Source organism: Cladosporium halotolerans, assembly GCF_011745625.1.
Source record: "Cladosporium halotolerans strain TM138-S3 chromosome Unknown Sca2, whole genome shotgun sequence".
In the NCBI taxonomy this organism is placed as follows: Eukaryota; Fungi; Ascomycota; class Dothideomycetes; order Cladosporiales; family Cladosporiaceae; genus Cladosporium; species Cladosporium halotolerans.
The window spans coordinates 378,145-401,989 of NW_027191453.1; the positions used below are offsets into that span (position 1 = coordinate 378,145).

A 23,845-nucleotide genomic window follows, 5' to 3' on the forward strand; every position below is an offset into this window, starting at 1 on the left:
GTGCGGCGCTCACATGCAATGTGGAGAGAGAGGGAGACAGGGCTTGGCTTCAGCACGGCCGCCCAGCTCGCTGCCAGACGCCGAGCCGAGGTTCGTCATCACGGCCGAGAGCTGGCCTGCCACGGTTGTGGGCGCGCAGGAGTTCTTCGGCAGAAGAAACACACCAGCACGATTTCTCCCGCCTTACTCACTGTGAACAATTTATCACTCGCATTATTTGAGTCAGCGTTTCTCCCTGGCTTCAGTCGTGTCCTGCTGTAGCTCAGCGGCATCTTCACACCCTCCATACAATCAGCCCTGACATCGCTCAACCCGCAAGCCAAAGACAGAACAGACACCATGTCTTCTCCCAAAGACGTTGTCGAGAAGCTTCCCTCGGCGGAAGAGCTAAAGGAAGATGTCGCAAAAGCAACGGCCAAGTCGTTCCAGAGCATACGCGACTTTGTCGCCGGTGGTGCAGGCGGTGTCTGCGCCGTGGTGGTGGGACACCCGTTCGACTTGGTCAAAGTACGAATGCAGACGGCCGAAAAGGGTGTATACAGCGGTGCTATGGACGTGGTCAAGAAGACCGTTGCTAAGGAGGGCTTGGGAAGGGTCAGTCTGAAACTCGTCAGAGGCGGTGCTGAGCAGTGAAGGCTGACGAGATATAGGGCTTGTATGCGGGCGTTTCTGCGCCATTGGTCGGTGTAACGCCGATGTGTAAGTCCATCGTAGCCCGAAATTGCTGAACAGGATCTCACTAACACTATACAGTTGCTGTTTCATTTTGGGTATGATCCTCAAAACAGGCCACCTTCAGGCAATCTCTAACACGTCACACAGGGCTACGGTGTTGGCAAGCAACTCGTCGAATCCGTTTCGACCGTGAAAGATGGGCAATACTCTGTTGGACAAGTCAGCGCCGCCGGCTTTTTCTCCGCTATTCCCATGACTCTGATCACCGCACCCTTCGAGCGCGTAAAAGTCCTCCTGCAGATCCAGGGCCAGAAGCAGCTGGCACCGGGCGAGAAGCCCAAATACTCTGGCGGCATGGATGTCGTGCGCCAGCTGTACAAGGAGGGTGGCATCCGTTCCGTCTACCGGGGCTCGGTCATGACGCTGGCCCGCGACGGACCTGGCTCTGCAGCCTACTTTGCGACTTACGAGACGATCAAGCGCCGCCTGACACCCAAGGACGAGAACGGCAAGCCCGGTGAGCTTAGCATTACTGCTGTCATGGCGGCTGGCGGTGCGGCCGGTGTTGCCATGTGGATCCCTGTTTTCCCCGTCGACACGATCAAGAGCAGGCTGCAGAGCGCGGAGGGCAACCCCACCATTTCCGGCACGATCAAGCAACTGTACGGCCGTGGAGGCGTTGGTGCTTTCTTCCCTGGTATTGGGCCGGCGATGGCGAGAGCAGTGCCGGCCAACGCCGCAACATTCTTGGGCGTGGAACTGGCCCACCAGGCTCTGAACAAGATGCTCGGATAGAAAGGTCTCTCGAATTTAGCGAAGCATGTCTGGCGTTTCTTCACAAGAGGACGAGGAGGCTCAAATATACATGGATGGGTTGCCTCACGAAAGACGAATTGATCATCATTTTCAACACGATACGCGCTTTTGTACAAATATCATCACACTGTGCTATGGATCTCTTGCGCCTTCATGATTGCCGTCGAAATATCCTGCGAGCTTGGCCATTGCCGGCTATGCTGGCTGTCAGTCCGCGCCGGATGGCTACCACTGCGTGCCTCCTTCATTGACCGCGACCCAAACGTGTACGTCGGACTCACCGATCGAGCAGGCATTTCAGGTGGCTCCGGCGTACGGTCTCTCGAACTTCTCTCAGTCAATACCTGCATGTCTATCGCCTCGGCCTCTTTGTCTCGAACAGAATTGGCGTGCTTGTCCGTTGTCGAGCGATACCCTTCACTGCGGGTGCGAGTCCTACTTCTCGAGCTGGAGTTGAAGGTCCTCGAGAAGACGCCGGAAAGATAGCGGCGGAAGAAGGCTCGTAGGGAGGGTGCGCAGGCGCAGATGATGCCCAGCTGCAGCTCGATGATCGTCCACACCAGGAGGTCGAAGCCAGTCCAGCTGGTGTCGTAGGTTTCGCCGAGCTTTATGAGGTAGTATGTGCGTCCTACGCCGGCGCCTGCGACACTTTGAGGGATCAGTATTTGGTTGTTGTGAATTCGTGAGAGATACACTTACAGTAGGCCTAGTGTGAAGATGATGTTCAGACCGATTTTCTGACTTCGAGGCACGTCCAGGTCATAGTAGTGCAAGATGATAAACGGTAATGCGACCGCGTACACGTCGCTGACGATGCTAAGGACTCCAATGACCGGGTTGAGGCCCGCTGCAGGAGCACAAGTATATTCTCCATCCCAATCAAAGTCGTAACTCAGCCAGTACGCCTGCAAGGGTCGACAAACCAGGACGTAGCCGAGAGTGATGCCGATGAGGTAAAGCGCATGGAAAACCAGTGCGAAATAGATGGCGTATCTCCATCGTCTGGCGAGTGTACCAGTTACCAAGCGGCGGTAGAATAGCAGGACTGATGCTTTTGTAGCGCCAGAGCCAACGAGCATGAGGACTTGGAGAATCCAAGCGTACTTTTTCATAGCTGTCAGTATTCGAACCGCGATCAGGAGACCTGGGACACTGACCATTGCAGCGCCTGAGAACAGCTTGACGTTCACGTCCCATGTATGTCGGTCAACACCATAATGAGCAGTAAGAACCCAAGCACAGGCAGTGAAGGTAACCGAGCTCATCTTCGAAAAGGTATGATATCAGTTTGTCTGTCTTTTCACTACGACATTAGACACTTACCCAGGCTATGAGCATGAAAGCATCGTCGTATCCGAACGGTCCAGCCAATCGTCTCATACGAAGGTAAAAACGGCCCCAAACCAACACTGAGGAGGCGACTTGCCAGATCATGGCGAAAGCAGGCATCCAGGCTCGTCGTTCCGGATCTACGTAATTCGGTTTAGGCCAACTCGCAAGGACCGATGCCGGAATCTCCTGGATGTTTCCCATTGTCGTCGTTGCCAGCTGAGAATCGTGGACTCCTTTTCAAAACGTGCCGTATTTCGTGGACGGTTTTGAAACAAGAAGTACATGCGCCTTTGTCAGGAAATCATGCAGGGAATGTCACGCAAAGGACATGCGCCAGCGAATGTCCTGCAGTCAATGACGAAAACTCACAACCAGCCTTGCATGCAAACACAGCAGGGCGAGGAACATTAGTACGAGTCGGGGCCGGTGAATACGAATCCTCGAGCGAAAGCATGTCCCCCCACGGATATAGGCATGGGTGGCTGCCCGCCTGGTCTCACAAAGATCTCATACAAATGGCCGCCAATCGCGAGCAAGTGGGGCGGTGCCGAACAACCACATGCGGCGCCCGCATTTCTACGGCCCTGCCATGCGGCCTGCAATGCAGCTGTAACAGACGCCATCCAGATTACCTTCTCTCGCCACCGATCGAGCGAGCGCCTTGGAGCTGACAGCCGAGGCCCGCCGACCACTCGATCGGGGGACCTGAAGCAGCAAGATCCGATGCGTCCTGCACGTTCTGCCATCTTCAGATGCTGCGCCGGATCGATTGAGGTCGCAGATGGATCGCCTGGCGGGTCTGCATATGGGGTCCCTGGACCAATATCCGCCGCGGCCCTCTCCTTCCGTGTCCCAAGCCGCAGGCCGTCCCGATGATGTCCAAGCAGCTAGGAGCGTGGCTGGGATCTAGGCTGAGTTCAGCCTATGGGCGCAGGGCGGGACTGGGATCCTGCATCCTCGCGAGACTCTATCTGAAACTTGAAGGGCGGTAGATTGAAAACGATATGCAAGTAGCTCGATGCACGTGGCATGCGTTTGCAGAGCAGCGCCATCGTGAATTCATACAGGCATTCACCGATCAATCGCCGAGCGACGTGTGCTTTCGAGCCAGATGGAAGAAGAAAGAGCTTATATGGGCATTGCGCAAGTCTAATTGTTTTCGTCGACACGTTGGGCATCAAGGATTGTGAGGGCGCCCATGACTCGCGAGACCGGAGCTGAACATGAGATCACGCTTGTCAACTTCTTCGGCTGCGGCGCATTTGGTCCGCCAATAGTGACATCAAGCCCGAAACAAAAGACCGTCAATGGGGATTCCAGATCAGCGAGAGACCCGTACCGTGTTGTGCCGCCCTTTGCTGGTGTGTTGTAATTCTATTCCTAAACATCGCCAAGTAGCGATGTTCCTGCATATCACGACTCTTGGGCATCATGCGTTTGCGCAAGGACTGTGTGAAGATACCTCTGTCCACTACAAGCGCGGATAGAAGGTCAATACGTTTTATCATTCATAATTAATTACTGGATTTCGAAGTTGGGATGCCATCCTGCAGTTCAGCTCGCTGCTCGAGCGAACTGCCGATGCGACCTAGACGATGCATTTTTTGAGTTTCGTACCTGCCGTCTTCCCCAAGCTTTCTCCTCACTCATGCAGCGTCCACAAACCTTCACGATTCATGACCAGCCGCAGCAAAGCACATCTCGCTATTCTACACCCTCTCCCAAGCACGCCACCACAACCCTACATTCGCAGCCACGAGGAGGTCCAACATGGCGACACCGTCCGGGTGCACGATCAGCTTGCCCAGCTTCGCTTGCTTGCCTCCAAAACCGCCTCCTGCCCGCTCCTGCCCTAGGCTCAAATCCAACTTCCCGTCCTCGTCGACTAAGTAGGTGGGAAGCTCCTGATCGCCTTCCGGACTCGGGCCTCCTCCCCAGCTATCGTCCGATTTGAGGCGGCGGTGCAAGCCGTGGAAATAGGAGCCGCGCTTCTCTGCTACCGATGTGGGAGCGGCGGGCTGACGCTGCGTCGTTGGCAGATTGAAGCGAAGCTCTGAAACCTCGACGCTGCCTTGGTTGTTTGGCAGATGGTGGAGGCATTTGAGGGCTCTACCGGATTTGGAGGTGCTGAAGTCGCAACGGCCGTCCCACGGGCTGAAGAAGGAGTAACCTGCGCTCCGCCGATCCATAAGCGGCGGGTTGAGGTCTGGGTAGGGAGACGATTCGGCGCTGTCTTGCCGGCGCATGTCTGAAGGAATGGCGTTGGCAGGTGTGGGGAGATACGTGGGTTTCTGTGTCCAGCGACGGTCTGGATAGCGTGAGCCTGGTAAGTAGAGACGGCGTCGAAAGGTTCCTTCTGGTGGTATGTCGTTCTCAGATGAGCTTGTAGAAGTGCTGGTACGACTCTCCGAGCGGTGGCTACTGATGTATTGCTGGTAGCCTGGATTCGTGATTTCGAGCCACATTGGCGCTCCACCCTTCTTCGCTTTACCGCCGGCAATTGGACTTAGCAGAGCGGCCGAGCTGACTTCTTGCGCGGGGGGATCGCGAACGCTAGCCACGTTCCATTGCGCCGAAGTCGCGGGATCCCGGCGAATAATCGTCAACGAGCCTGGTTCAGGTAATGTGACGATGTTATCACTTGCGGAATGACGCCAATGACGTTTCGTAGGCGCTTCATTGACCGTCAATGAACTTCCGTAACCCTCGTCCTCTGCTGGTGGCGGAGGGAGTGGTCTCCGAGGCAACTCGGGTAGGTCCAGAGTCGGCGAGTGCAACGATGAATCATTCGCAGTGCTTGAAGCGACGGGTTTGCGGGCGATCTGACTTTTTGTTCGATTGGGTGGGTTGAGCGTAGAGTTCGGTGCCTGGCTTCCAGCAGGGTGTGGAGCCCTCCCTACTGGCGACGGTGATTTCCTGAGAGGCGACCTCGGCGGCGGGACAGGTTTGCGCCGAAGGGGATCCTCTTGTATCGAAAGTAGCTCGCCGGCGTTGGTGTTGACGGAACTCGCTTGCTGCTGCTGCATTGCCGCTGTGTCCACGTCTGTGTTGAAATGCACGTAGTACAATGAGCTCTGAACGTCCTGTGCGCTCACGATTTTCTCACGAGGCTTGAGAGGCGTCAAGAAAACATCGCGGCTCCCTGGCACTCGAGCAATGTATAATGTAAGCGGTTGGTCCAGGTGAGTGGCCCTGACGCCCGGGTGAGCCGGTGGATTTGATGCGATCGGTGTGATGGATGATAGCGAGCCAGCCTCGACTGCCGTTGAGATGGCGTATGTCATGGCTGCTGATGGTGGTCTCCTAACTCTATGCGCGTCCTGTGAGTGTGGTCGAGAAGTGATTGCCGGTCTGCCAACAAGCTGTGTTTGCTAGGCTAACGAAGGCAGTCGCTGCCTACGTAAGGCAGCTCAGCTCCTTCTTTGGCACAGGTCCGAAGGGACTCGTATTCCAACTAACTCTTACGAGTTTAGGGCGACGTTGGAAGTCTATGAAGCCGTTACGACATAGGCCTCATGTTTCTGCATGTTTCGCGTGGTTCTGGTGGCTATGTGGAAGGCTGGCGGCCCCAGCCCCCAGACGTACAGGCCACTAATTCTGCGGTTGCTAGGAACGTAATGAGGCTCAGATTTGGTTGCGTGGACGCCTCCCATTCGTAATTGGGCTTCATTCCCTGTTCCTGGAATTGAGAAGAGCACTCTCCCAGTCATATCCGAATTGGCAGCATGAGACTCCTCTGTTTTATGAAGCCTGAAACACGCAGTACGTAAACGAAATTTGTGTTGCTATTTACTTCTGCAAGTCGAGGTTCCCTTGGTTCCTGTCGTTTCCGGCGCCTCCCGGCGAAGCGGGACCCCGGACTCAAGCGTGTGATGCCTCAGCCACTCAGCATCGTTTGACCGCACGCCAACATCCTGCGACATTATCCTTCGCCCGCCGTGAATCGAGCAATCCAGTACTCTGCTTGCATTCTACGCCTTTGTCGACTTCGCCTTCACTCCCCATTGTCGAATCCACCGTCCGCTGCCTCGACGTAAGCGTTGAAGCGCTTCCATTCCTCCATGACGCTCTCCATGTGGACTTCCTCAACGTTCATGAGAAGATTCACGAGGTAACGGAGAATGGTGTGTGCAGGACTCTCAATACCCAGCAATATGTGTCTCGGATGCTTGTCGAGCATACGACGAGCTTGCTGTCTGGACGTGACAATCAGATCACCAGGAGATCGCAGCCCAGGAGTTGAGGCAGAGAAAATGTACTCTCTTGCGGCTTGGACCTTGGAATGCAAGCCGGAAATTTCGTCACCATCAGACTTGACTAACAAATGTACGTCAGCCTGCAGGAGCGCCGCAGACCACGACAGAACTGCCAGTAAACTGTCACGGTCCTTCTCAGGCCAGTCCCGAATGATGAAGGTCAAATGCTTGATCCTGCTTGTACCCGATAACATCAACCCCAGGCAAGCCACGGCACGCCGAGATTCCTTGGCCCAGAAGGTCGTGAGGAGACCCAGATGAATCGTCAGATGCTGAACCTCTCGCAAAGTGTTGAATCCAAGTATAGTGGTAGGTCCTCCCAATGTCAATTCGCTCTCCTCACACAATAGGTCGTGGCCAGGGAAATGGACATGTGTGAATTGCAAAGCTTGTGACCGCCTGTAAGCATTTGCACCCTTAGAGATTCCGCTCCACACGCTGAACTTGTTTTCGCCGTAGAGCACGGGTTTCGCTTCCTTGTGGAGTAGCCTCGAAGTTCTTAACAAGGCCGCATGCACCTTCCCGGTCCGCGAATTATCGACAACGAGCAATTCTCGGTAAATCCAAAGTCGAAGCTCCGGGGGGAGGTCCAAGAAGCGTAAGAATGTTGAGCTCTGATCCATCGCAATCAGTCGGTTTGCTAGCCTGGCCTTGCTCCAATATCGAAGCTTGCCGTATTCGTCGTCTCCGAGCATTCCACGATCTTTGATGAACTTGCGGAGTTCTTCAAGATTGCACGAAAAATAGTCAAGAAAGCTAGGCTGCTCTCTCTCAGCTTGTCGCTGCAAGCAATGAGCCAACAACAGAGAAGCCGTGACAGATTGCGGTGATGCCTGTCGGAGAGCCATATTGTGGTCGATGGCGGCGCTTCCGCGTGGATATGTTGATGATCGGGAAGTCGCGACGCGGAGGACTTCGGGGTTTTGAGCGCAGCGCTGGCCAGAAGGCTTTCGCGACGCGCAAGGCTAGAAGTGAAAGCACTGTCTCGGCATGTGATGATGACCGCGGGAAACCGCGGCGTGCCAACTTCACTTACACTCACCCCACTCTTGCTAACGTTCCAAAGCCCGCTTTTTCTAGCTACTGCATTTACTGACTACAGAGTACATGCTATCTGACAGAAAGTGAACTTTGTATGGGTATTCAATGCACCATGTCGGGGAACAGTCGCGTCGCGCTTGCCCTTTGTCCTGCGATATGGAGCCCTCCGAGTCAGCGATCAATACTTAGCCATTGTAAACACAAGATACACAACCCCATTGTTACGAAACCATCAGCTTTGTTAACCAATTTTGAAGCATTTATTATCCGCCATTGGGAAGAATTCGAGGCATCCTTACATTCTCTCTCTGCGCTACACCGACAAACGAAGCTTGCAATCGCGAGCACCTCATCCTAGATACTGTGCCTTTGGTATAGTTCGCTTCTAGACACCACAAGATCCCCCAGAGAAGAACGATCAACTCTCTATCAGAAGAATAGAACACACTTGACGTGTACCATGGCCCTCAAGGCCATCTCCGGTGCTCCCGGCGTGTCGAAGAAGGACAACTCGTTCCCACTGTCGAAGCTGCCTACGGAATTGCGACTTGTTATCTACGAGGAACTCCTGGTGAGACCAGACAACAACAAAAGGAAGAAGATCTACCCGCAGATCCTGCAGACGAGCAAGCAGATCCATCGCGAAGCCGAGCCCATCCTATACTCGAAGAACCACTTTCGAGTCGCACTGAGCGTGGGACCGGAGACTGGGTCGTCGCGCAAGATCCGCGTGAGGACTTTCCTCGCCACACTCCCTTACAGGGTCACGCTTTACGAGCGAGAATGTATTTACCAGTCCTCCGTCTGGGTCGAGGCCCTGAGGAAGGCGCGGTTCGTGTCTGTTGCGATCGCGATGAAAGACATGTCGCTCGAGCTGAACTGCCTTGCTATCAATCATTGCCTTGCTGGACTGTTCGCTTTTCTTGATCACGATAGTGACAACGATAGTGAGATTCGCAAAGTTCGCTTACGGCTCACGGGAGAGATCGCTAACGATGATGCTCGACTACAGGAGATGCTACAGCCTATGGTCATGTGGAAGAGGTCCAATCCAGTGGCTGACATTCACTACCATGGATTGCCGAGCGAGCTCCATTCGAACCTCGTGGCGGCGTCTGCTACGATGCTGAACGATCCTGTCTATGAGAGCGTCGAGAAGCTGTTCAGCTACGTTCGGATGGCCGCACGGGTGAGTGCTCGCCTTGAGAATGACAACCTCCATCAGCTAGTGTTGTCTTTGAACTACGGTATGTCGAAGGCTTTGGCGGGCGTAGGGCCTGTTGGCGATGGTTGCCAGCTGAAGGTTGAACAGGCTGTCTTGGAAGTGAAGGAACAGCTCCGGAAATATTTGACTGGGCTTTGATCTCGGTGGTGAGCATTGAAGGCCTTTTGTGGCAATCGATTGGCATACTATTGTGCTAGAGGCTCCGTGCACATGTCTCCGGTCTTCAAAATTGTGCAGAAAGTATGTATTTGGAGCCTCGACATGCTGCATAGCGTTGGGTAGGCATTTTGAATTTATTTGCATCATCGATGTGGTCATGAACCTCTCGTCTCATTTGTTTATCGTTTGTCTCGAACATTTCAGTGTAGTTGAACATAGTAGATGCGGCCTTGTGGTTAATATGTTGAGTTGAAACACGATGATGATGTGATGTTGCGGCCTCACCACGGAGCTCCGAAGGTGTGAATGCGATGTGCCAAGAGAAGTTGGACAGACTTTCAGGGCAGAACTCAGACTTCGGATTTTGACGCAACGATCTGCGGCGAAGCCTAGATTCATCTGAACAAAGCTTTTGTCGACTCGCTTCATTGTTCTGCTTCTCGTCTTAGTTCACTATCCTGATTGGGTTGACTGGATTTGTGCTGCATTTCTCAATTGGGTGCACCCAATTGAACAACGAGCGGCATCCTGGCAAACTTTTGAATTTGCGATTATTCGTGTCGAGAAGCACTCGAAGATTGTTGAGACCTCGAAATTTCTGGGAAGCTCCCAAAGACCCCAAAAAAAAAAAAAAAATTATTCAGTAGAAGGCATCATGTCTCAAGCCCAAGGCGAAACCACAATCCGCATAAGCCCCCAAGAGGCCGAGCGGATTCAGACCCGGATTAAGGACAGACGCCAGAAATGCCAGGAGCAAGCTGGCAAGCCTCGAGAGGCTACCGACAAGCAGGCACTCCATCAACAAATCACTATGTCTAACCTGATGACGGACATGGACTTCATGGGCGGCGGTAGCGAGAAGAAGTCAGAAGGCATCACGGTCCTGGCTATCGGAAAGCCCTACTTGCCTTCCACCGCCTCGCTTGACGATCTGACACTGATGAAGCTCAGCGAGCTCACAATGGAAACGCACCACACCGGACGGAAACTTACGGTCAAGCGAAAGGAAGAAGTTGTGGAGCAAAAGGCTCACTCGTGGACTGTGGTGGAGGAGGAAGGCTCGGAGGATGTCGAGCGTCTGGAGGTCGTCGTTCACAAGTCGAGAGGCGGCGAAGACCTGCTGGACTCCGCAAAGGTGTTCACGGTCAAGGAACCTTACTTCACTCTGAGTGACGATAACGAACCTACACTCCGCATCGACCACCCATCGGATCTCGTCGTCGAGGTTAAAGAAGTTGCAGCCAATGTGGCCGGCTCGGCTGTCGAGCAAGCGACCAAATGCAAGGAGGAAGGCAACGCTGCACTCAAGCGTAAGGAGCTCATCGATGCTCACGCGAAATACAGTCAAGGTCTCCACGAACTTAGGAACGGTCACGCCTTGGATGACAAGCTATCTTTCGATATTCATCGTAACCGTGCTCATGTCAACCTCCAACTAAGCCGCATGGATGAAGCTAAGGCCGACGGTATCGCCGCTGTGACGGGTATCGATGATGCGAGGCATAAGGACCTCGACAGCAAAGCCTATTTCCGTGCTGCATGTGCGGCGTACAACCTCGGACAGTGGGAGGAATCCAAGAATCTGTTTGAGAGCCAGCAGAAGCTCGCACCGGGGGACAAGGATGCAGCAACGAATCTCGAGAAGCTTGCAGCACGTTTGAACGAGCAGAAGACAGGCGAGTACGACTTTAAGAAGATTAGGAACGCGTTGTCGAAGCTTCGTCCCCGTGCTGATGCTGCCGACTACGACGGCCACACTGAGCGGAAGGAGAGCAAAGGACACGGATTCGGTCTCTTTGCCACGAAAGACATTGAAGAGGGCGCAATCATCATTTGCGAGAAGGCGCTGTCCATTGTCTGGAGTCACGAAGCAGAGGGCTGGACGGCGCTGACTGTGGATTCTCGCGATGAGCAAACTCGAGTGCAGCCCGTCGGCTTGACCAAGGCTATCGTATCAAAGCTCATGTCGAACCCCTCGCAGATCGAGAAGGCCACAAGTCTATTTGGTGACCACCAAGGACTTGGGAAACAGTTGATCATCAAGGATGGCACTCCCGTTGTCGACGCCTTCCAAATCCATGACATCGTTTCCCGCAATGCATTTGGTCCCGGCGAGTCTTTCGCGACCGGGAAGCAGGATGGCAGAATGGCAAGCACCGGTCTCTGGGTGAGATCAGCTTACATCAACCACTCTTGCATTCCCAATGCGAAGAAGGACAGTGTCGGTGATCTCATGGTCTTCCGTGCCACTCGTTCGATCAAGGCCGGCGAGGAAATCTTCCACTGCTACGCTGAGTCCTATGACTATGAAGAGAGAGCAGCCAACCTGAAGACGACCTGGGGTTTCGAGTGTGACTGCCGGCTTTGCAAGGCCGAAAGGAAAGACGGAGCTGAGCTGCGAGCTAAGCGTATGGGGCTGATGGGTCAGGCAGATGCATTGATGCAGAGAGAGGACATCAGGATCGCGAAGAGAATCACAATTGGCAGGATCGAGACTGTCTTGAAGTCGCTCAATGAGACTTACAACGATGAGAGATACAAGGGTATCCCTAGATACGGTGTTGAGAGAATCCAGGAATGGGTGGACGAAGCGAAGCGCAATCTGAAGAAAAGGTAGCCGAACAAGTTGACTTGATAGCAGCTAGTTGGAAATGGCATCAAGAATATCTTTCACCATTCGTAGCAATGCAGAATACTACATGTGTCGAGTCGTGATCATCGCCGTCGTTGCCACTTCGAGCCGTCTAGTAATCGCTAATCATCGATTGGTCGTTTCGAGCCAGAGCCACCATGCTTGTGGAAAATCCCAATATTGGTCCTCGATCGAGATGATGTGTGTAAAGCCAACCAAGAGATATCCGAAAGAAGCGTGTGAACATCAGAATCTTCAACTATGATGATGGCACGGCGAGGGTGATGAGCCGTTTGCCATCGGGAAAGCACGGTGCTCAAATTGCTGCCAGCTGATTGGCCAGCCTTCACGTCTGGCGAAAGCTTCGACGACGAGGACAACGACAACCAGCCCGCTAGAACACCTTGTCGCCGCCACCACCACCACGACACCGCCTCTCGCCCTCTCCACTCCTCTACCACCACAATGTCTGCACCGCGCGCCATGACGGCGCTCTCGCGCGCGCGTCCGACCTCTGTCACCGCCTCCCTCGCCCGCTCCGCCTTCAGACCCGCGACCACCGCCGCCGCATTCTCCACGACGTCAAGACAAAATGCCACAACCAACGGCGCGCCGCCTGCGAACTTCCGCCCTGCGAGGCCTTTGCGCTTCGACGAGAGGAAGGACAGCGTCTTTGACCAGGCCGGCAACTACTTCCTCTTGACCGAAATGTTCCGCGGCATGTACGTCGTGCTGGAGCAGTTCTTCCGACCACCGTACGTCCACACGCCTCTCGACACCAATGCTCACGCAGTATACTAACGTTAGCGCCAGCTACACAATCTTCTACCCCTTCGAGAAGGGCCCTATCTCCCCCCGCTTCCGTGGCGAGCACGCCCTGCGCCGCTACCCGACCGGCGAGGAGCGCTGCATTGCCTGCAAGCTGTGCGAGGCCATCTGCCCCGCCCAGGCCATCACGATCGAGGCCGAGGAGCGCGCCGACGGCTCCCGCCGCACGACCCGCTACGATATCGACATGACCAAGTGCATCTACTGCGGCTTCTGCCAGGAGTCCTGCCCCGTGGACGCCATTGTCGAGGGTCCGAACGCCGAGTACGCCACCGAGACCAGGGAGGAGCTGCTGTACAACAAGGAGAAGCTGTTGATGAACGGTGACAAGTGGGAGCCTGAGCTGGCGGCTGTCGCTCGTGCCGATGCGCCGTACAGGTAAGAGCAGTCGATGCTCTGGGAGAGGAAGCGAGTGGACGAAATCATTTACAGCGGCTTCATGGGATAGAGCCAGGCTGGATCCAGAGGGACAAAAAATCTGGTGAATACAACAAGATGCGTACAAGCAGGTGGATAGAGCCATCGGATGTGCGTATCAGTGGCGTCGAGATCAAGATTTTTCTTTGTATCAATTGTACATAGCGTCTGTATGCATGACTATGGGATTACAAAAAAAGAAAACGTACACTGCTTACCTCAATATCATAGCAAAAGATACTATTTGGCCGAAAACACGAGTATATGTGGACGAGCTATGGCTCCCACAGCATATCTAATCATACGAGCCCGAGTGTCAGGTGGACGGTGAAACTAGTTCATTAACTGATGAATGCAGTCAACGAATGACACTTGTTTATGCTCCAAATTCTCTGGGAATTGAGGAAACCAACTCCTTTCACAAGAAAATGAATTCAAAAACAACAGACCGCAAACTAAGCTCACAGCACCACATCACACTTCGCGACGTCGATGGACACACTGACACACGACAAGTCAAGATGACACAAGAAATTATTGGCATTGACAGACGTTCCTTTTTACTTTTTACCGAGACCCCTACGCCTTAAACCTGCCCTCAAACCCAGGCCGCCCACCCTTCTTGCCACCAGGCTTGCCCGCGCTCTTCGCCTTCTTGCCCTTCTTACCCTTCTGCTCCGCCCTAGCCTTCAAGTTCGCCTCCCTCTTCTTGTCCTTCATCTGCTTGCCCTTCACGACCGCGTCCTCGCGGTCCTTCCACTCCTTCTCGCTCTTGCCCTTCTGCTTCTCCTTGCGCTTCAGAGCCTTCTTCAGCAGCGAGGTGTCGTCGCGCACGCGCTCGCCGTGCGCGCGCTTCTTCGCGTTCAGCCACAGGTCCTTCTCTGCGATGTCGGCGCGCTTCTCGGCGTCGTAGCCGGCGATGCGCTTCTGCTTCGCCTCCGCGGCCGCGAGCGCCGTCTTGGTGTCCTGGGGTCCCTTGCGCTTCTTGGCGTCGACGAGGTGGCTGAGCGAGGCGTCGGGCGCGGTGCCGTCCTCGAAGGCGAGGCGGGAGAAGGAGAAGTTGTTGCTGTCCTGCTTGGGGGCCGCCTCGCGGGGCGAGAAGATGTCGACGTTCAGCGGGCTGCCGCTGCCGCGCAGGCGCTCTTCTTGTTTTCGCTCCTCATCTTCCTTCGCCTGGCGCCGCAGCTCCTTCTTGTGGGCTTTGCGCTGCTCCTCCTTCTTGCGCCTCTGGTCGAGGAGTTCTTGGCGCGACTTGGGGTTCTTGCCCTCGGGGCCGTCGGCTTTGCGCTTGTTGCGCAGCTCCTCGATCCTTTGGCGCAGGCGGTCTTGCAGCGCTTCTGAATCGATGTTGGGAAGATTTAATCGAGGCGATGACGTGCCGGACGCAGGCTTTGTGGGGGCGGCGGTGTCGAGCGCGGCGGGGAGAGGCTGTTGCTTCACCGAGGGTGCTGCTTTCTTTGGAGGGGCGGACTTGGGTTGGTCTGAAGGAGGGACTATTGATGATGAGGAGGATGCGGTAGAGTGGTTTGCTGAGAGGTCGAATGCTGGGCTGTCGATGGCAGGGCTAGAGGGCGCTGTTGATGCGACGGAGCCGGCTGCGTCTGAGTCTACCAGCCCGCTCATGTCGAGCTTGTCCATGTCGGATGCGTCAGCAGCGTCGGCGTGCTCATCGTCGTCTTCTTCGTCATCATCCTCATCGTTGTTGTCGATGGATCCGTTCTGAGTCTTGTCGGCCTTTGACTTTGTGTTGGAGGCGCCGTCCACGTCGCCGTCCTGCTTGGCGGCCTTCTTCGCCTCTCTCTTCTCCTTCAGCTTAGCAGCCTTCTCCTTCTTCTTCTCCCTCTTCTCTTTCCTCTTCTCAGCCTTCAGGCGGCGCCTAGCCTCCGCATCCTCAGCCGTCTCCTCCACCTTCTGCCTCTTGCCGCCATCTTGCTTCTCGACGTCGGCCTCCTCCGCCTCCTCCTCATCCATACCCAACTCACGCTTCCTCTTTAGCTCGCGCTCCTTCATGATGTCAAGCGCGCTCTTCTGGTTCGCAGGGTCCAGCTTAGCCTTCTTCGCCGCCTGCTTCTCTTCCTTGGTCTGTTTCTTCGCCTTCCATTGATCGTTCGGGTCGCGGCCGTCAACGATCTGCGACCCGTAGTAGTCCTGCGCCGGCGTGAGCGCGAGTAGCGACTCGAAAGCTTTGGCGTGGTTCTGCAAGCGCTCCTGCGAATCGGGGCGTTAGAAAAGCGAACTGCCAACGGCTTCGCAGAGAAAGACTCTGCTCTAGAGAGAAAAATTTACCTCGAGGCCGTCGAGAATGTCTTCCTGGCCCGACATGCTGGCTGCTGCTGAGAGCGGAGTGTTCTGCTTTCGCGAGGGAGCGGAGTGTTCTGGCGCCAGAGTGCTCGCCGTGCGGTGTGGACTTCTTCCCAGTTGATGAAGAGAAACCAGAGAAGCGGCCGCGAAAGCGGGTCGAAATCTTGGCGCGAAACTCTATTCCTTCGCCGAGGCTCCACACATCATCTTGAGACATCAAGTCACGAGATTCTACGCGAAGTAGTGCAGGTCTGATATATATAAACATTAGAAAGATCTGTATGTTGGCACTTATGTTTATCATGATAGCTCTTATCCACGCCACACGCGTGATGCGACATCGAGATAGTCAAATTTGCCACGGCAAAGCGAGCACTACGGATTCTATGATATATCTACAGAGTCGGATTGTTGAATGCAAGCGTGGCGTTGCCGTCGTAAAGAAACTTTCGCATTAAATTGACTTCTTCTTTTGTACAAAAATTACATATCATCAAGCAACCCTCTATCCCCTTCCTCGCCGTCTCGAGCGTCTCGTCGAGCTGCGCTAAACAGTCAGGACGACGCACGAGCTCATGAAGGAGAGTGCTGCAAGCCCGTACCCTCTGCCTTGTGGCCCGCGACGAGATACACGGGCGGTGTGTAGAGGTGCTGGCCGTACGCCCAGTAGTAGATCATTGACGCCACGGCAGTGGCGATCCAGACCAGAGGCGACCAGTTGGCCGTCGAGAGGTCGACGGGCAGGGTGGACGGGAAGCAGGTCAGGACGATGATGAAGCCGCAGTAGAAGAAGCCAAAGCCGTTCACGAAGAGGCCGAGGCGGCCGAGGCCCCAGCGGGCGTTGGGGAGGTGTTCGCCGCGGATGCGTTTGAGGAGGACGCAGCCTGGGAAGATGTTAGCGCTGCTCGAATGCACATGGGACCGCCCGCAGCGATTAATCAAAAACTTGCCGATACTGATCATGTAGGTGCTGAGGAGAGATTGCGTGGAGAGCGAAACAAGAATTTCGAAAGCGAGCGAGCTGCCGATCGGGATCAAACTGAGGATCGCGACGATGGCAGAGGTGGCGTAGACGGCGTTGAAGGGGATGTTCCACTTCGTGTTCCTGTCCACTTGTCAGAAAAGCTCCAATGTCACATAGTTAATATCTGAACGTACATCTTGCCCAGCCAGTTGGAAAATGGAAGACCGTGGTCACGAGAGAAGGCGAACATCTCACGAGCGCAAGTCGCCAGAGAGGTAATGTTACCGGCGTAGATTAGTAGCAGTAAAATGATGTTGAGGAACAACGACAGTCCAACCGAGCCGGTGTTGTTAAACAGGATGAAGTACGGCGCGTCGCTCTCCAGGACGGGTCCAAGAGGGCCAATGCAGAAAAGCATAGCGATCAGCATGAAGAATCCGAAGAAGACGTTGCCGAGGAAAGACCACACCATGGCGCGCGGTACGGTGATACTGGCCTCCTTGACTTCTTCGCTGATGTGAGCAACACTGTCACTTCCCAGGCAGCAGTAGAGAATGGTGATCTGACTGAGAATGAACGCAGTGCCCATGCTCGAGTAGCCACTGGTGTTGTCCCACTCCACGAAGACCTCATGCGCTGAGTTCTTAGGAGCCAACACCAGGATGGGGATGATGACTACCAGGTAGCCGAGAGCGTGCATGATCAAGCTACCAATTTCCAGGGCGGGGAGGAATCCAGAGCCCCAAGTGTTGAACAAAATCGTGACGATGTTGAAGGCCCACATGAGGAGGGTGATCTGCCAGCCGGTGGACTGGTACTCAGGATTGAGGATCTGGACGATCGAGACGACCTGGGTAGCGAGGACTTGCGTGCTGCCAGCAGTGCTAGCAAGCCATCCGAGGGTCGACATCCATCCAGAGGTGTAGGACAAGAACTTCTGCCATCGGGGAGGCGAGAACTCCGAGACCCAGTGGTACTGACCACCCGAGGTGGGAGCCATAGAGGACATCTCTGCCATACTGGCAACGACGGTGAAGAAGCAGGTCACGGTGACAATGAAGCACCAGAAAAGACCAGCAAATCCGCCATTGGTGAATCCGACGGAGAGTGAGACCAGGACGAACTCCCATGTCGCCATGTAGACAGCTAAAAGCTGTCAGATAATGTCGCGCGCAAACGGACAATCGAGATAGCCAACTCACCCACGAATCCGAGCGCGCTCCAGAAGCCAAAGTTTCTCTTGAACTCCTGCGTCTTGCCCAAGCGCTCCATATCGCGCTTGTCCTGCTCGCCATGGCCCTCCCAGCTCACGCTGTCCACCGACACCGACTCCGTGCCCTTGCTGTCGCTCATCATGGTGATGGTCGCCGGAGCCTTCATCTCAATGGAGTCGGAGTACGGCTGCTCGGAGTGCCGCTGCCTGGAGCCTTCGGCCATCATATTGTCAGTCCCTACGCTCCAACAAAGACGCGGCGAAGAAGGACGAAGGATCTATGGAGGAAGTGGTAGCGAAGGAGTGGCATGAAGAAAGCTACCTTAAGTGTTAAGCGAGGCCACGCGAGCCGCCTCTTCTGCACCTAACGCATGCAGCCTAGCAGCGATGTGGTCTGCCAGGGCGTGATTGGCAGCGCGATAGGTCTCGACCTCTCTTGTGTCTACCAGGAGGATGCGCCGGCCGGCACTTAGACTGCGCGAGAGTGGAGGGGTGGCGGCGGCGGCCGCGCGCCATTGGCCGGCCGCGCCCCCAGCGGCCATCTCTGCGGCCCCGGCCTCCCCAGCCAGGCGTCGTGAGCCCGCGCCGCAGAGATTGCTCAAACCACTACTGCCGGAGAGATGGCTTGCTCAGGTTTCGCTCCGACATGGATCCTGCAAGGCGCCTCCGACCCCTCCGCGCGTTGAGCGCTGCATCTACCGGGGCGTGGCCGGCCTGATCATGATCGTGGATCCGAACGTTCGACTACTGCTCTGCCAGAAGGTCATGGGCCCTCCGAGTTGAGACACAGTAACCTTAGTGTGTTGCGCAACGCCTCGTTGAAACTCAATAGCCGAGCCATGCTACATTCAGGAAAAGCTGCATACCAACCACGTGCGGCCGTGAAAAAAAATACGTGAAGAACGACCCGCTGCTACAGCGCCACCCTCAAGCATGATATCGCCCTAAAACCATATCCCGGCACGAACAACGCACGACAACCGAGGCACCAACACCACCCACCGTTCAACCGCCTCATCAATCACTTCGTCGGATCCTCCCTCTTCTTCCCCAAGAATATCGTCTTCAACCTCCCCATGCCCGGCAGCAGACTATCGTAGTGCTCCTTCTTGCCCATGACCCTGTCCGCCTCGCCCTGATCGCCCTTCTTCAGCGCCGCCATGACCTCCGCGCTCTTCGCGCGCGCCGCCTGGGCCGCGGGGCTAGTCATGGCTTCGGCGTCGGCGACGTTAGCGTTGGCAGGGCCCGTGAACGCGTTCGGCTCCCACTCTGAGATCTTGTTGTTACTGCCGCTGCCCCTGGACGCCATGGTACCGTAGCAGTCGTGGGTGGGAACGTGCGGGTGCTGGGTGGTGGTGGTTATTCTGGTATCGCTGGAGGAGCGTTTGGAGCGGTGTTTCGTTGAGCTTGACTCGAGTGCTGCGCCGTGATCGCCCGAGCTGGCTGGGGTGTGTTTCTTTGTCCGCGAAGAACAAAGCGTGGGGCTCGATGAATTTCAGGGTATATGGTAGCAAAACGATAGTGCTAACTGCTAAGCTCAAGCGATGCGCTGGGTGGTCTCTCCTCTCTGCGTAAAGAACCCCGTTAACACGCGGAGCCGTGGATGCGTGCAGCGGTTTATGTATGGCGTCGAAGGGCGCAGCCCGCAAGGCGCAGCACACGTGGATGCAACATTCCCACGTGGAAGACGCCCCCAAAATCGCAGCCTTCCACGCCTTCCATGCACGCGTGATCCCTCTGAGCTCCCGGTGCCATTGTCGCGCAGCACAGCCTTGCGCCTTTCGGGCCTGTAGGTGGGACGCGCTGACACGCCCAAGGCCCTTTCAGCCTCGCGCGCAATCCTTCGACCCACAAGCAGTGCTAGAATGCGAACTAAGCTCGGACAGGGTCCGGCGCCGGGCCAAATCGTATTGGTTTCCGAGCGATGAAGAAGCTTCCCTGCCGTGGAAGCCGTTGCGATCTGCCGTGCGCGCCGGGTCTCGAGCTGGGCGTTTTCGATTGAGATGTGCGGGTGGGGATCTGCGACAGGCGATGCGATGCGCTGTACAAAGTGGACGGCGGGTCTTAATGTACAACGAGCGTGTAGGCGGAATCCGTGGCGCGAGAGTTTAGCAAGACGCGAGGGTGGCGTTTTTGGGGTGGTGATCGCAGATCAGACGGACAAAGAAGCGCTCACCGGTGAGGCTTGAGGCTGCATACATGTACTTCGCCATCAAGATCAGGTCAGAATGCAAGATGGCGCTGGGAATTAACTTCGATCGGTAAAGTCAGAGTCAGTTATCTCCGATCCTGACGCATCTTGTAAATGCGTATCCTTCGTCATGACCAGGATGGCGGAATATGAGCCTGACGCTTCGGGTTTTCGAAACAATGTCAATGAGCAATATGGATTCCATCGTGTTCCTGGCGCAAAGAGGTACATGATGGCCAAGTTCAGTCAGCATAGCCTGACTTGGAAATAATAAGACGGATCAAAAGACGTAGGGATTAAATTGTCATTAATATGCTGTATCTCAAGCTTCACGCATCACACGCGAGCACAGCAGCGCGCTTTTTTTCGTTCCCCCCCCCCAAAAACGCCATAAAACTCCCCGCTGCCCAAAAAGAAATGCTGTAGGTAAGGTAGGCCGTGACAGCGGCTCTAGGGTAATGCCCAGTGGTATCTCTAAACCCGAACCCGATATACTCTGTCGCTCTCTCTCTCCGTCTCCGTCTCTCAAACACATGCTCCGAAAGTTTTATTTTAAGCCTCGACGTGCTGCGTGGGCTCGCCGGGAACGCCTTGAGATTGCATGTCAGCGGTACGTTCTTGAGCGAAGTCTGGTTGTCTTCGATTTTGTTCCCCGGTTGATATTTGACAACCTCGCAAGCCACACACGCCGATCACAAGACTGAACGCGGACCTTGTGCTGGTGTCAGAAAGAGCTGTCTTTTCCCAACCCGGGGAGCGAAGCGGACTCGCTGCCCCCGAAAGGAGAAAAAAAAAGGAATCAAAGAAGCGACTCACCATTCGTGAACCCATTGTGGTTCGCCTTGACCTCCTTGGCCGCACCCATCTCAGGCTTGGCGTTCAGGCCCGCAACAGAGCCGATGAGCTCGTTGATCTCGCCCGCGAGCTTCTCGTTCTCGCGGAAGGGGTCGTACATGCGCTGGCGGATGTACTCGTCGAGCTCGGCGTCGGAGACGTTGCGCAGCGCCAGCTCGCGGTCGACCCTCTCGGCCTGCGCGGCGCGGATGACGCCGCGCGTGACGATCACGGACACCTCGCGGATGCGCTCGATGGCGGGGTAGAGCCAGTTCTGCGAGACCTCCTCGGGGAGCAGGGAGGTGCTGAGGGCTTCGGCGGAGGCGTAGATCATGCTCTGGGTGACGGAGACGGACTTGGAGAGGATGGCGCCGAGGCCGATGCCGGGGAAGACGTACTGTCGAGGCATTAGCATAGTGGAATATTGGCTTTCACGGTTGCAGAAACTTACCATGTTGTTGCCCTGGCCGGGAACGAGCTCCTTGCCGTTGTGGTTCAGAGTGGGGAAGGGGCTGCCAGAGGCGAACAGGCATCTGCCGTTGGTGTACTTGATGGCGTCCTCGAAAGTGCACTCAGACTTGGAGCTAGGGTTGGACAGGGGGAAGATGACGGGCTTGTCGTTCATGGCAGCCATCTTCTCGAGAATCTTGGGAGTGAAAGCGCCGCCGATGGTGCTGAGACCCATGAGGATGGTGGGCTTGACGTAGTCGACAACCTCCTCGAGGCTCTTGTACTGCTGACCGTTGTTGTCGTCGCGGGAGAAGTACTCCTTGTGCTCGGCGAGCTTGCCGGGCCTGTCGTTGGTGACCATGCCCTGGGAGTCGACGAGCCAGAAGCACCTTCGTGCCTCGTCCTCGGAGAGACCCTCCTTCATGAAGAAGGCAGTGAGCTGCTTGGCGACACCGACACCGGCGGATCCGGCACCAAGGAAGACAGCGCGCTGGTCCTTGGCGGGAACACCAGACTGCTTGACAGCGTTGATGAAACCGCCAAGAATGACGGCACCGGTTCCCTGGATGTCGTCGTTAAACATGGTGTAGGTGTTCTGGTAACGCTCGAGCGACGGGAAGGGGTTCTTGAAGTCCTCGTACTGGATGACAATGCTGGGCCAGCGCTCGGTCAGAGCAGCCATCATCTCATCGAGGAACTCACGCTCCTCATCAGCGGTAACCTTAGGGCGGCGCGAACCAAGGTAGAGCGGGTCGTTGATCAACTCCTGGTTCGAGGTGCCGAGATCGAGGCAAATGGGAAGAGTGCGGAGAGGGCTGATACCAGCGCAAGCAGTGTAAAGAGAGAGCTTGCCGACAGGAATGCCCATGCCGTTGATGCCGAGGTCACCAAGACCGAGAATACGGCTGCCGTCAGTGACGACGGTGATCTCGACTTCATGAGGCCAGTTCTGGATGACGGAAGCAAGGTTGCCCTTGTCGGAGAACGACAGGTAAAGACCTTCGGGCTGGGTGTAGATTTCCGACCATCTCTGGCAAGCCTCACCGACGGTGGGTGTGTAGATCAAAGGTGTAAGCTCCTAAAACAAGCATGGTTAGACTTCACTTCTTGGCGTGCTGACCGATCGGGTCAAACCAACCTTGACGTTGTTTGCAAGCAGGCGGTAGAAAAGGTTCACGTTGGTGTTACGCAGGACAGAGAGGTACTGGTATTTCTCAATGGGAGTCTTCTTCAGGTCGAGCAGACCAAGGCCTGATTCACTTGTTAGCTTCAATTTCGCGAGCTTCATCCGAAAATTGCAACTCACATCTCTTCATCTGCAGCTCGAAGCTGTCCACACCAGGTGGCGACAGACCGTAAGTCCTCAGATACTTGCGGGCCTCAACCTTGTTGGCGGTATCGAAATCGCTCCTTCAATGAGGGTCAACAATGGATTCGATCGAGCACGTGATACATGTGATTCCACTTACGGTGCAGGGTGGACATGTCTGCTAGGAGGGTTGTGGTGGGCGTGTTTGATGTTGGCGGCGGGAAGGTGGTTCGTCGTGTCGACGGGGGAGTCGGCGTGAGGTGCCATGGCGTGCTGAGCTCTATTGACGATCGATGTAGCAACAAAGCGAGTCTGTATCGCAATGCGGTTGCGGCTTGATGGTCCGGGGGAGTGGACGGAGAGGAAAGCGCTTTTTAAAGTATGCTGGGGAGCGGAGGCGCGAGTCGAGCGACCGAAGCGACTCAGTGACATTGAAATAGAGGCGTGCTTAGTGAGACGAGTGTGAGATCAGGCGCGATAATTTGAAAATAACCGGGTTGTGGGCGAGCACGGCAGTGTGATCAGGAGTGGCTGCGAGCCGAGTTAGGCCAATCCGACGCAGTCTCGAAGGGTCCCCGACCACCGTCACGATAATGAACAGGAAGCGCTTGGGCGGCGGGCAAGACGATCTCGCGCCTGCTCCGCTCTGCAACACGCGGGAGTTGTGGTTCGGAAGACAAGGCTGCGCTGCGCGGGTGGAGGAGCGGGTAGCAGGCCGGTGGATCCGATCCGGGGAGGCGAGAGGCTAAAGGGCGAGCCGTTGCGATCTGGAGGAGAGCCGGAAGGAAGACTGAGCAGAGGGAGCCTGTGCGGAGCGCTTGGCCTGGGGATGCGAGGGCAATTGAAGGGAGCGTCGAGCTGCGTGGTGGTCTCAACCGCAGGAGGGTTGGTGGCTTCCGGGTCGGACATCCTCAAATAGCGACAACGCGCATTGATGACTCTGGCAACCCATCGCACCGCCCGTCACGCCCGTCGTGCCCGTCCACTATCGGCCTCCGGTCGATTTTTCTCGTCCGCCTACGAAAAGACCCGACAATTCGCGGCATCTGACGTGCCGCGCGGGATGTCATCCTCCGCGCGATTTCGCCCAACCCCTTGCAGCCGCTTGCACGCTTACCTTGCCTTGACTTGCCTTACCTTACTGTACGGCACACGAGCACCGCGTGGCTGCAGCAGTGCACGGACGAGAAGAAGCTGCGTCT

General features: G+C 55.7%; 10 protein-coding genes across 10 annotated transcripts; 4 read left to right on the forward strand and 6 right to left on the reverse strand.

Annotated features, from left to right (window-relative positions):
- The first annotated feature begins 121 nt into the window (after positions 1-121).
- Positions 122-2,224, forward strand: WHR41_00634 (uncharacterized protein). Its single transcript, XM_069369240.1, has 4 exons — positions 122-594; positions 651-699; positions 754-770; positions 823-2,224. Exons 1-4 carry the CDS (start codon positions 340-342, stop codon positions 1,468-1,470), a joined length of 969 nt encoding a protein of 322 aa, XP_069233446.1. The 5' UTR covers positions 122-339; the 3' UTR covers positions 1,471-2,224.
- On the reverse strand, positions 2,187-3,024 carry WHR41_00635 (uncharacterized protein; the record flags this gene model as incomplete). Its single annotated transcript, XM_069369241.1, has 3 exons — positions 2,187-2,594; positions 2,649-2,756; positions 2,815-3,024. The coding sequence occupies 3 exons, from the start codon at positions 3,022-3,024 to the stop codon at positions 2,187-2,189; spliced, it is 726 nt and encodes a 241-aa protein (XP_069233445.1).
- A 1,508-nt stretch (positions 3,025-4,532) lies between these two features.
- On the reverse strand, positions 4,533-6,107 carry WHR41_00636 (uncharacterized protein; the record flags this gene model as incomplete). The annotated part of the gene is made up of 1 exon (XM_069369242.1): positions 4,533-6,107. One exon carries the CDS (start codon positions 6,105-6,107, stop codon positions 4,533-4,535), a length of 1,575 nt encoding a protein of 524 aa, XP_069233448.1.
- A 2,473-nt stretch (positions 6,108-8,580) lies between these two features.
- WHR41_00637 (uncharacterized protein) lies at positions 8,581-9,483 on the forward strand (the record flags this gene model as incomplete). Its single annotated transcript, XM_069369243.1, has 1 exon — positions 8,581-9,483. The coding sequence occupies one exon, from the start codon at positions 8,581-8,583 to the stop codon at positions 9,481-9,483; it is 903 nt and encodes a 300-aa protein (XP_069233447.1).
- A 676-nt stretch (positions 9,484-10,159) lies between these two features.
- WHR41_00638 (uncharacterized protein) lies at positions 10,160-12,121 on the forward strand (the record flags this gene model as incomplete). Its single annotated transcript, XM_069369244.1, has 1 exon — positions 10,160-12,121. One exon carries the CDS (start codon positions 10,160-10,162, stop codon positions 12,119-12,121), a length of 1,962 nt encoding a protein of 653 aa, XP_069233454.1.
- Positions 12,122-12,550: 429 nt separating this feature from the next.
- nuo21.3c (NADH-ubiquinone oxidoreductase 23 kDa subunit, mitochondrial) lies at positions 12,551-13,585 on the forward strand. The gene is made up of 2 exons (XM_069369245.1): positions 12,551-12,891; positions 12,950-13,585. The coding sequence occupies exons 1-2, from the start codon at positions 12,602-12,604 to the stop codon at positions 13,344-13,346; spliced, it is 687 nt and encodes a 228-aa protein (XP_069233453.1). The 5' UTR covers positions 12,551-12,601; the 3' UTR covers positions 13,347-13,585.
- Positions 13,586-13,960: 375 nt separating this feature from the next.
- On the reverse strand, positions 13,961-15,795 carry WHR41_00640 (uncharacterized protein; the record flags this gene model as incomplete). Its single annotated transcript, XM_069369246.1, has 2 exons — positions 15,668-15,795; positions 13,961-15,589 (listed from the first exon to the last, which is right to left on the reverse strand). The coding sequence occupies exons 1-2, from the start codon at positions 15,701-15,703 to the stop codon at positions 13,961-13,963; spliced, it is 1,665 nt and encodes a 554-aa protein (XP_069233685.1). The 5' UTR covers positions 15,704-15,795.
- Positions 15,796-16,111: 316 nt separating this feature from the next.
- Positions 16,112-18,086, reverse strand: WHR41_00641 (uncharacterized protein; the record flags this gene model as incomplete). The annotated part of the gene is made up of 4 exons (XM_069369247.1): positions 16,112-16,566; positions 16,633-16,787; positions 16,841-17,792; positions 17,849-18,086. 4 exons carry the CDS (start codon positions 18,084-18,086, stop codon positions 16,256-16,258), a joined length of 1,656 nt encoding a protein of 551 aa, XP_069233698.1. The 3' UTR covers positions 16,112-16,255.
- A 794-nt stretch (positions 18,087-18,880) lies between these two features.
- WHR41_00642 (uncharacterized protein) lies at positions 18,881-19,168 on the reverse strand (the record flags this gene model as incomplete). Its single annotated transcript, XM_069369248.1, has 1 exon — positions 18,881-19,168. The coding sequence occupies one exon, from the start codon at positions 19,166-19,168 to the stop codon at positions 18,881-18,883; it is 288 nt and encodes a 95-aa protein (XP_069233699.1).
- A 1,170-nt stretch (positions 19,169-20,338) lies between these two features.
- Positions 20,339-23,741, reverse strand: WHR41_00643 (uncharacterized protein). The gene is made up of 7 exons (XM_069369249.1): positions 23,224-23,741; positions 22,804-23,174; positions 22,641-22,744; positions 22,473-22,585; positions 21,336-22,412; positions 20,867-21,281; positions 20,339-20,640 (listed from the first exon to the last, which is right to left on the reverse strand). Exons 2-7 carry the CDS (start codon positions 23,073-23,075, stop codon positions 20,603-20,605), a joined length of 2,019 nt encoding a protein of 672 aa, XP_069233700.1. The 5' UTR covers positions 23,076-23,174; positions 23,224-23,741; the 3' UTR covers positions 20,339-20,602.
- Positions 23,742-23,845: the final 104 nt, after the last annotated feature.